This window comes from Siniperca chuatsi, linkage group LG4 (assembly GCF_020085105.1).
Source record: "Siniperca chuatsi isolate FFG_IHB_CAS linkage group LG4, ASM2008510v1, whole genome shotgun sequence".
In the NCBI taxonomy this organism is placed as follows: domain Eukaryota; kingdom Metazoa; phylum Chordata; class Actinopteri; order Centrarchiformes; family Sinipercidae; genus Siniperca; species Siniperca chuatsi.
This window is the reverse complement of record NC_058045.1, coordinates 29,348,875-29,361,049: the sequence shown is the minus strand read 5'-3', so window position 1 is coordinate 29,361,049 and position 12,175 is coordinate 29,348,875. Positions and strand designations below refer to the sequence as shown.

General features: G+C 39.0%; 1 protein-coding gene across 2 annotated transcripts in view; it reads right to left on the bottom strand.

The window, feature by feature from the left end:
- The window catches only part of LOC122875261 (chemokine-like protein TAFA-5), a 51,142-nt gene extending 40,902 nt beyond the window's left edge, over positions 1-10,240 (bottom strand). The window contains exon 1 of one of the 2 annotated variants that reach the window (XM_044194208.1): positions 8,625-10,240. In XM_044194208.1, the coding sequence (XP_044050143.1) occupies positions 8,625-8,715 (91 nt within the window). In that variant the 5' untranslated portion in view covers positions 8,716-10,240. The remainder of the gene's footprint in view (positions 1-8,624) is intronic. The other variant, XM_044194209.1, reaches the window with a different exon arrangement.
- Positions 10,241-12,175: the final 1,935 nt, after the last annotated feature.

Here is a 12,175-nt window from a genome sequence, read left to right as displayed (position 1 = left end):
TTCTAGACATCTGGCTGAGTTTATTAGTGGACCTAAACCATGACAACCCAGAGTTGAGACCAGGAGGCAGAGTTGCAGTCCTACACGCTTCTGTGTGCTTCCGGAGCAGTTACCCACCCAAAACTCCTTAGTGATGGTGTCAAAATTACCACAGCTGAAATAACACAACAAAATAGGAGAATTAAATGTGGACTCTTAAACATCAGATCTCTGTCATCTAAAGCTTTGCTGGTGAACGTTTTAATATCAGATTATCATATTGACTTATTTTGTCTTACTAAAACCTGGCTGGGTCATAAAGAATATGTTAGCCTAAATGAATCCACTGCGCCCAGTCATATTAATACTCACATTCCTCAAGACATTGGCTGAGGAGGTGGAGTTGCAGCCATCTTCGACTCAAGCCTAATAATCAACCCTAAACCTAAACTAAATTATAACTCGTTCGAAAGCCTTGTTCTAAATCTTGCACACCCAACCTGGAAAACACAGGAAAAAAAGCCAATTCTATTTGTTGTAGTGTACCACACTCCTTGTCCTTATTCTGAATTTTTATCTGAATTCTCAGTTTTTATCAAGTTTAGTCCTTAAAACAGATATAATAATTATTGCAGGTGATTTTTATATTCATGTGGACGTTGATAATGATAGCTTTAGTACTGCGTTTATCTCATTATTAGATTCGATTGGCTTCTGTCAGAGTGTACATACAACCACTCACTGTTTTAACCACACCCTCAACCTTCTTCTGTTATATGGCATTGAAATTGAACATTTAAGTCTTTCTACAGAATCTGTGCTTGGACCAATTCTATTCACCTTATATATGCTTCCTTTAGGCAATATTATTAGGAAACACTCCATAAACTTTCATTGTTATGTGGATGATACCCAATTATATCTATCGATCAAGCCAAATGAAACTGATCAGTTAGTAAACTTTAAGCATGCCTTAAGGACATAAAAACCTGGATGACCTGCAATTTTCTTTGACAAAACTGAAGTTATTGTATTTGTCCCCAAAAACCTTATCTTAAAATATAGTTATTCTAGATTACATTGCCCTGGCTCCAGCACCACCGTAAGGAACCTCAGAGTTATCTTTGATCAGGATTTGTCCCTTAACTCCCACATGAAACAAACTTCAAGGGCTCTTTTCACCTACATAGCATTGCAAAGATCAGGCACATCCTGTCTCAAAATGATGCAGAAAAATTAGTCCATGCATTTGTAACTTCTAGGATTATTGCAATTCCTTATTATCAGGCTGACCAAAAAAGTTCCTTAAGACTCTCCAGTTGATCAAGAATGCTGTGGCACGTGTACTGACAAGAACTAGGAAAAGAGATCATATTTTTTCCAATATTATCTTCTCTGCACTGGCTCCCTGTAAAATCCAGAATAGAATTTAAAATCCTTCTCCTCACCTACAAAGCTCTTAATGGTCAGGTGCCATTGTTTCTTAAAGAGCTCATAATACCTTATTACACTGCACTCCCAAGATGCAGGGTTACTTCTGGTTCCTAGATTCTCCAAAAGTAGAATGGGAGCCAGAGCCTTCAGTTATCAAGGTCCTCTCTTGTGGAATCATGTCCCAGTTTGGGTTCGGGAGGCAGACACCATCTCCACATTTAAGAGTAGGCTTAAGACTTTCCTCTTTGATATAGCTTATAGTTAGGGCTGGCTCAGGTGAGTCCTGAACCATCACTTAGTTATGCTGCTATAGGCCTAGACTGCCGGGAGACTTCCCATAATGCACTGAGCTCCTCTCTCCTCCTCTCCCTCTCCATCTGTATGTATTCTTATCCAATTAATGCATGTTACTAACTCAACATCTTCTGTCTCCCATAGTTTTGTGCTTTCTTGTCTCTCTCGTCTCTTTTTCTGTCGCTTTCAGCAGGTATTTTTGCCTCGGGAGCTGCAGAGTCTGGATCTGGCACCTTGTGTTCCTGCTCGACTACCGCTGCTATTATTATTATTATTAGTCCTAGTATTATTCCTACCACTAACATTACATTATGATAATAATGTAATGGTAGTGGTACCATTACATTATAATGTACATTATAATGTACATTATATTGTAATGTATAATGCACTCTCTCTACCAAACCGGCAGCAGCAGATTTGTACATTTTATTTATTTGACTTTGTTTTTCAGCTGAATGAATCACAGATGAAACTCTGCATCTGTGTCATAAGGCTTGCTCACATTACAGAATAATGAAAGTACAACAAGTTGTTTTGTCTGCTCTGACTACTGTTTTCTCAATCACAGCTGACATGTAATCTATTCATGAATGAGAGGAAGGGAGACATTTGGTTGGTATGAGCTTTTATTATCCATCAACTTTTTTAAATTTCCCTGCAAATTGAAAATAAGAACAACAATCACAGAGCAGGAAAACTGGAGTCAATGTGTTTGAACTGAGTGAAGACAGAGGAATAATGATGAGGCTGAAATTGTTTTGACACGACGTGGCGGCTGTTTATTGATCCTATGATGGCAGTTAATGAGTCTTTGCAGCAGGAGACAAATCCCGAATCCAACATGAGGCTGGACACAAAGTCTCCGAAGCCGAAACAAAATCTACCACAGCGGACTTTAATACGAGTCAAGGCCGTTACTGTTGGGCACGTTTAACATGATGACTGAGAGCAGCTTTAAGACAGGAAGTGACACGAGAGGCACTGAAACAGAAAAATCCAAGGCAGACTGTGGGTGCTAATTCTGCTTCCTCCTGTCCTCTGGCCCATGCATCTCAGAGGAGACGAGGACTGAGGAACCACAGGTGTATCCTGTGAAAAAGTTTGTAACATACGGTAACACCCCTTCAATAGGAATCTGTTTATTGATTGGTCTGTTGATAAAGTTAGTTCCTGGGTTCAGCCAGAGAGTTTACTGTGTAGTTCCTGACTTTATTGCTGTAGAGATGCTTATTCTGAAGGCTGTGAGTGTCAGGGCTGATTCTTCCATCACACAGCGGTTGATCATCTTGTCTGCCTGCGTGTGCCATCCGTCCTCTGCAGCTGATCCAGAATGCAGCAGCTCAGCTGGTCTTCAACCTACCCAAGTTCTGCCACACTCCCACACTGCTGGCTGCTCGAATTCAATTAAAGACACTGGTACTTGCCTACCGTGCTGTGAATGGCTCAGGCAAATCCTACATCCAGGACAAGATCAAACCATACACCCCAGCTAGTCCACTACACTCTGCTATTACCAATCAGCTTGCTACTCCCTCACTACGAGGGGGCCCAGCTACCACTCAACAAAATCACGACGGTCCATGTTTGCAGCCCTGGCTCCACAATGGTGGAACGAGCTCCCCATCAACATCAGGGAAGCAGAAACTCTTCACATCTTCCATTGCAGACTGAAAACTCATCTGTTCAGACTGCACCTTGACCCATACATTTTTTTTAACTCTTTCTCTAGCTCTTATTCTCTCTAAATGTAGCACTTAAAGTAGTTCAGCATATTTGATGAAGTCAATGTACTTCCATGATTTCTTTTGGGTTGTATCCACATGGTTGAAATGCACTTCTTGTAAGTCGCTCTGGATAAAAGCGTCAGCAAAATTAATGTAATGTAATGTCTTTGTCTCAGCGAGCCGAGGGGTTAGGACATTTATTGTTGTGCAGTTGAGGTGTGATTAAATTTTTTAAAAAGAGCTTCATCAGTCATGCTCTCTGTTGAATCACTCACTGACGTTCCTCCCCCAGATGAATTTATTCAAATCCAATTACACCGTCTGCAGCTTTTTGCACCACTAATTTCTGTTTGTGTTGTTTTTTTCTTCTCAGCTACAGCGTGTTCATAATTCCCATGAATATATGCTCGACTTAATGGAGCATTGAGAATTAATTTGGTCTCTGAAGGCTTCTTGGGTAAGCTTTCTACACCACAGGCACAACAGTTTATCTGCTGCATAATAGGCTTGTTTCCAGGATCTAAATGAGCTTTATGAGTAGGCAGAGAAAAGAAAAGAGAAACTCAGTAAACAGAGAGCGTGATGGAATTAAATTCAGTCTGCAGTTTTTGCTCATTAAAGCTTTTCACATTGAGATGATCAATAAAGAAGAGACGACAACAGACACCAGCTCCTAAAATGTATTGTTTATGGTCTTTAAAAGGGTTCATTTGATTTCCCATTTGGGATTTACGACTACTGTATATTCCAGTATGTATGTTAACATTCCTGTATGTGTAATATCAACAGAAATATGATGAACCACTAATCTGGTTTAATAAAGCGATAAAAAGACTGATCTGATGTTTCACCTGTTTAACCTGCTGATGTAATATGAACTGACAGACCTCATCTCTCTTCAAAATAAGAGTCTCTGCAGCATCACAGAAAACCTCAACCTGCTCAGCTGACTGCGTTTGAGCTATGACTGATGAATTTTAATCAGCAGCTGCTGGATTTTCTGATTTTCTTTTTCCTGCTGCAGCACTAATGATCTGAAACATCTGCATACGAGGAGTCAGAAGCAGCTGCCAAACAAAAACGGCTGAGTTTCTGTTTCAGACTCTCAGAGAGCAGAAGGGCTTTTATTGTGTGTGTGTCGTACACCAGAGACTGAGTGAAGCTTTAAATCTCAGCCTGAACAGTTTGTCATCTGTCTGTCTGAACAGGCTCACAAGCATCGCTCCACTTCAGATTTTTTATTTCCTACCACAGTCTGGTTACAAACAAAGTTACATCTATGTGAGAATCTTAAGTTTTTCACTGACTTTTTGAAAGAAAATCTAATTTTGGACAGATTTGGACATGTATGAAGGTGATGATTGGTTCAAGTTATCACCGAAATTGTCAGCCAACCCTGTCTCCTAGAAATTACATTTATTTACAACCAATTTGCAACAGCAAATATGTTTTAAACGGAAATATTGTTAATTAATTGGCAATTTGTCTACGTTCACCAACAACATATTTAATTTATTTTCCACCCAAATATGGTAATGTTTAGGCACTGGCAGCACTTGGTTAAGGTTAGGGAAAGGTTAGGTCTGGTTTAATACAGAAACATTTGGGGCTCTTAATGAAACGACTGATGCTGTTGTTCTTCTTGGGAGGACGGTCTCGCCAAAGCGATGTTTTGTGGTTGGCTGCTTTTGCCTTTTTTCGTCAAAGTAGGCAGATCTTGAACGCATTAATGATCAGACTAATGAGACTTAAAAGAGAGATTTAGTACTCCAGTGATTAATTTCAGTCACTTGCATAAAGTGGTTGTACTTGTGAAAGACAGATTGAAAAAAGAGGCCGAGATATCCTGACTTTAAGTCCTCAGTAAGCTACAAAAATCCTGAATCATACATTTCCCATAATGCAACTAGACAGTATCTTTTATTAGACCCTCCCTTCCTGTAAAACACCCGTGTCTTTCAAACTCCACACCTCCATGTTGTACTACAGGATTTCTGTTATAAATTAGTGGTCTCCAAATTTGTGGTAACCCTGATGACATCACTATGACATCATCAAGGTTATTTTCTCCTCCAGAGCTACAGAGGACATTATAATTGTTTTCACAGGCTGAATAACACAGCAACCCTGTCTTACACCTCTTTTTGAGGGGGGAGGTTGGAGTAGCCGGGCAGTAAATTTATTAATATATTAATATTAATATAAAGGTGTAGAATATCTCTCAAAGTTGTTTAAATGTTAATTTCTGTGTTCTTGTTTTCTTTTGACTGTAACATTATGTTACTTAAGTTATAGGTAAGGTAGATTTTAAGCGGGCTGCCAGGGTTTCACTTGCTGTTTTGAACTTTGGTCACAAGGTGGCAGCGTTGAGTAAGATTATTGTTATTCCGCCAAATGCATCTTGGTCTTTCGTCCTGTTGAGATTTGCATTGCAGGCAGTGTCCATCCAGTTCTACAGGCTACATTTCTACATTAGATTGACTTTGAGATTTAAAAACTAAAACATTGGCTTAGTGCCCCTTTCATCCTGAAGATTTAACAAGTAGCTGCATGAGAAACATGACTACCTCCTTTACATCTCGTCTGGAAAAGAACTGAAGGTTCAAACTGGAATAGAAACAGTTATGAAATCAAAACTCAGTGTGACTCTTTGAGTCAGCATGTGTGTTTAATTCAGCGTTTGTACTCCAAACTGTTCTCTTCACTTTACATTTAAAATGTTTGAGGCTATTAATGCTGCTCTCCTGCAGAGTCTCACTCAGGGATAAATCCAACATTACAGAAACCTCTGATAACGAGCTGTGCACAAACCAGCCCTGACACCCAGAAACCATCACACAGGATCATTACAGCTGCTGAGGGGGGGAGCAGAGATGGTTTGGTATTATTTTATTCTCGTCTTCTTTTAGCTAAAAGCTGAGTGGACCTTCTACATGGATCTCTGAGCTGTTTTACATTGATTCTGTTAATGAGGCTCCGATACTAAACTGGACTCTTCTGACCTTCCGGACAAAAACAAAGCTTTATGTTGTACAGATGGATCTGTGCTGTAGATTACTGCTGAGGATTATAACACACACACACACACATCACTGCACTGAAGGCTGCGTTATGAGGCTGCAGGTGAATATAGATTCATGTTATCCATCGCTGTGACTTCTGTCGAAGCCACATAAGCATCCAAAATGAAAACAACTCAATCAATATTCAGCAAAACTTATAATTCAGGTAACCACAGGTGTAGGTTTCAGAAGTGGAGGGGACACGTGAGATTATTTTACAAGAAAATCCAAATCAAATAACATTACAATGGAGCTGTTTATCATGCTTTACAAGTTAATGGTAGCCACACAAAAAAAACTTGCATGTAAATTGCAGTATTATTAACTTTTCCTTAATAGAGACCTGATAATTTATGATATATAAATATAGTATTTGCTTCGAGAGAACTTTTTTACATTCCAACATTTTTTTACTCTTCAGTTTATGTAAGGATTAAACAAACAAGATATGAATTTGTGAGTTTTAGAGGTGCTGATAGGTGAAATTTGTTACTTTCTGACAGAGCCAGGCTTTATGCTAAGCTAAGCTAACCAGCTGCTGGCTGTAGCCTTATATTTACCTCGTAGACATGAAAGTCGTATCGATTTTCTCATCTCATTTTCTCCAGAGTTGTTCAAGCAAAACAAGCAGCGGTTAAGAGGAACTTTCTTGTATTTTATCGATTTGAATATTAAAATATCACGATTCAAATATCACTAGTTCCATGTGTCTTTGGTGACCATTTGACAATAGACACGTCCTATTGGCTTGAGGTTTTGAGTGGCATGTTAGCTGTTTAATTTATAAACTAGGAAAAATATGCTCAGTGATCAACTCTGCTGTAACATATCCAGGTGAGATGAGTGTTAACCTCGACAACAGTGAGCTAACACGGCAACACTACAGCTAGCTAGTTAACTTTGAACATTATGCAAAGCTTCAGATCCACCACTCACAAGTGTTCACGTTGACTTACTATAATAGTGCATTAGTGAATAATATATTTTAGTGTGTGTCCTTTTGACTTCGCACATATGTTAGCAGAATTTTCTTGGATCCCGTTTCAGGTGTGAGTATTTCCAAATTTTTTTTTTTTTTTTTTTGTAGTTTTACAATTTAAAAAATGTGCATCTTGGGTGTTTTAGCTTTGTTTAAGATTAATTTCCTGTTGTGAGCCGCCATCGTTGCTTGATTTCTGAAACCAATCATAAATAAGAATCACATTATAGCCTACCATCAAAGGTTAGTCTTGTCTAACTGTGTGTGACATGTGGATGTGGACATTAATACATGTGCTCGATTTGTTATTATTGAACTAATTGTGAATTCCTCAGTAAAAGCTCAGACTCTACTGGTTGTTTTGTATGATGATGTTTTACTTTGGGGGCACAAAAAGAGCAACTAATGCTTTTGCTTAAAATGTGCTTTTAAGAAAAAACGTCAACGATTTGGCCTATTTGCTGATTTTCTCTGTTTTTTATCATTGTACATTTTTCACTACTGTCTGACAAGAATAAACAATTCATCATTGTACTGACCCTACTTTTATTTCTAGTTTATCTGTTTTCCTTCTTTGCAAATGGTTTGACAACAGAAATGCATCCTTTGTCAATCAAATATAATTCAGTGGAGTTTGAATGAGAGGGAGAGCAGACTGCAGTGTGTGTGTGTGTGTGTGTGTGTGTGTGTGTGTGCAGCACGGTGAGAGAGAGTCAGGTAGAGAGAAGTAGAGTTACAGTTTTTCCTCTCTCTATCATCTGTCTCCAATCTTTCTGGATTCTTCCAGTAAAAACCAGCGAACCTTCGCTGGAGCTCAGCCCGCCAACTGCGCGCCTCAGCCCGGACACACAGCCCGGCCCGGCCCGGCCCGGCCAGAACCCAGGACTGGTGATACTAGTTTCATATCATCCACTGCTGCGCACATACGGGACGACAGGTGCGCAAAACACGCACGAGTGCGCGCACACATATAGATTTCAACCCAGTCCACAGAATGCCAAAATCACCTGAATAAATACTGATTCTTTGTCATTCTATGACCTGTTGAGGCATTTTGGACACTCAGTTTGACCTTCCACACACACACACACACACACACACACACACACACACCATCCCAAAGTCTGTGACCAGACTACAGAGCCGTACCTTCTCTCAGGATCTGGTTGTGGATGACCAGGAGGAGCAGGAAGCAGACTGCAGCGGCAGTCAGAGCCCAGGCCAGCCGGATGAGCTGCATGAGGGAGAGCCGCGAGCCGCACGGGGAGCCAAAAAGTCCAAACTGTGATTATCCGCAGGCTGGTGCCTCCTCACTGCGCCACATCCATCCCGATCCGACCCAGAGGAGGACGGAAGCGAGAGACGGGTGGCATCTCCGGGATATGTAACCACGCACGAGCCTGAAGTGACAAATCCAGAGTGGATGAGATTTTAAGGAGCAGAGAGGTTTTTGTTTTCCCTCCCCGGACTCTCCGGGTGAAGCTGCCGGGGTCCTCGTCGCGCTTCTTCGGCGCCTCAGGGTGCGCAGAGGCGGACGGCTGCAGCAGCGGATGCCCGGGGTGATCTCCTCCACCACAGCATGTTCATCAAAACATAAAATCTGCTCCGAATATTAAGTTTTCTCCAACTTACAGCTCTCTGCGCTTCGGATCCATCAGGAGTCTTCGTCCGCTCCTCCGCGTAAATCCCCCAAAAAGTGGAAAAACCGACACCGGGTCCGGTTGGAGCTGCTCAGAGGGCATGTTGCACGTTTCCCCGCCGGGTCTGTCACCCCGCGGACAGGCTGGTCGGTGCCCGGCTGGTGGTGAAGAGCGGAGGTGGAGGAGAAGGAGGTGCAGCTGCTGCCTCCGGGTCTGAAGATCCGCCGCGATCTGCAGCGTCCACACCGCCTCTCTCTCTCTCTCTCTCTCTCTCTCTCTCTCTCTCTCTCTAATCACGGACTGACGTCACACCGGTTACAATAACGTTTGTCAAATCCATCCACAGGCTGTGAGACGTGCCAGTAAGACACCGGGACTGTTGCGGTACAGCAGGGGCGGAAAACCGGAACCTGAGGGTCACTGAGGGCATCCTGGTGCGTGTGTGTGTGTGTGTGTGTGTGTGTGCGTGTGTTACAGAGTGGAGGAGTTTTTAATGCCGATCCTTTTGGTGCCTCTTAATAAGACGCCTTTTATAAAGCGTTTATAAACTGAAATTAATATTTCATTAATAGTTAGTAAATAATTTACTGATGCGTCACAGACAGTTCTAAGCCATGCGAATACGTTTTGTGTTGCCAGGTTGGGAAAATCCCTGAGTGGTTGAACTGTTTAACCACTGACCTGTAGGATTGTTTTCAAAACACTTTAATTTGAACTTATTAACATTTAGAAGTGCAAACTTGATGGCTCATTAGAAAGCAAAGAGTACTTATTAATGTATAATCAACATTTATTAATACCACACAGAAAGTTTAAACACCAGCCATGGATTTTCACAACCTGGCAACCCAAAGCAATTGTTGTTTTTGGGGCTGCAACTAACGATTATTTTCATTATCGATTAATCTGACGATTATCTTCTCAGTTAATCATTTCTTCACATTTCTACCCATTTTATTTTAGTATTATTCTTAATTGTCTGATTTTATTTGCCTTTGCTTTTAAGATATATTTGAGGTTCAAATCCTGCCAGTTAGTCCAGACATCATCATCACATCTAACTTCTGCACAAATTTGCAGCGGTGGAAAGTAACTAAGTACATTTACTCAAGTACGGTACTTAAGTACACATTTGAGGTAGGCCCACTTGTACTTTGCTTGAGTATTTCCTCATACTTCTACTCCACCACAGCTCAGAGGAAAATATTGTACTTTTTACTCCACTACATTTATTTGACAGCTTTTGTTACTAGTTACTTTTAACAGATTCAGATTATTACAAACAACAATCAACTAATAAATTATGATGTGTTATTATAGGTTAAGCTACACCACAGTATATAAAGCAGTTAAAATTAGCTCCACCTTTGCCAGCTACAACTCCAGTGACACTTACATATTAATGCATCAGTAATTATAATCCAATAATATAATATTTTAATATTTCTTTAAGTACATTTTGATGCTGATGCTTGTGTACTTTTATGTAAGTCATTTTGAATTCAGGACTTTTACTTGTAACAGAGTAATTCTACACTGTGGTAGTACTAATTTTGCATAAGGATCTGATTCCGTCTTCCACCACTGCGAATGTGTGTGTCTGCAAGTTTTATTTTTTATAGGCACAAGTTTAAAAAATATCATCTTTTCGCAACTTCAGCAGCTTTGTAGAAATATACAAACCAGCTTTATGTCACTTTTATTAGCTTCTACTAATCCAGCCGGCCTCAGTCGTCCTGCACGTCTGGATTTAAACCAGAAGTGCTTTGTCAGATATAATCCTCCTTTAAAATAATGTTTCTGTAAACAGTGTGTGCTGTTGTTAGAGAAGGAAAATGTAGATCCTCAGCTGTTGGCGAGCAGCCCTGACAACATGAATTATTGCAATATTCTACCAGCCAACAACTATTTTTATGTTTTCCCTGAACTCAGACGTTGTGATCCAACTCTACAATCTGCTGCTCTTTACATTCTGCTCTAATTACTGTGTGTTTTTTTTTACCATAAAGGAATAAATCAGAGTTTCTATAGAAACTGAAGCTGCAGACAGCAAATTACTTTTAATAACACATTGTAATGTATCTTTGAATATGTCAAATTATATATTTTTACTTGCAAAATATGTTCAGATGTTTATTTGTAAAAAAAAGTATTTTGGTATATTTGCTATATATTTTCTGGTTCTAAGAAAAATTCTTTATACATATGTAGTCTGGAGTCTGCCACCAGAATAATGACAGACTAATAATAATAATTAATCAAATGATATATATAAAGAAACAGCTATTTCAGATTGACTAATTAGATTTGTATAATTATTATTAATATAATTATTATTTAAATTATGCATTAATTACCAAAAATAAATATAAAAACATAAGGAAAAATAATAAATACAATTATTATATATAATAAATAATAAGATAAGATACACCTTTATTGATCCCCAGGGTGGAAAATCTAGTTGTTACAGATTAATAGAGAAGTTAAAAAAAAAATATATATATATAATAAGAAATAAAAACTTCATAAGACAAGATTACAGGTTAAAGTGACAGTGATGTGATTAATAGCAGCAGAGTCAGCAAGACTATTATATGTAAACAGTGTACACCAGGATAATACATATGATTAGGTAGCATACTGTTTATCTGTATTAATAATGAAATATAATAGATAGTGTATATATATATATATATATATATATATATATATATATATATATAGTACAGTATAGTATAGTATGGGGTATAAATTGAAGTGAAATGTACACTTAGAATATCAGATATGTTATAGTATGACTATAGTATAATATAAAAAATGATGAAATAATAATAAAGAGATCATTAAATTGGACATTTATTAAAAATATTTCCTTTTTCTGTCTTTAAATTCTGACCTACTAAGACATTTTATAATCTTATTGTTACATGCAATAGGGAAATTATTATTTATTTATTTGCCTCATAATTTCAATGGCTGAACTGTCGTCTCTGATTTTGCAGCTCAGTCGATTGAACCAGCTTTTAGTGAATCAGCTGAGACTGCTTCCTGCTGAGC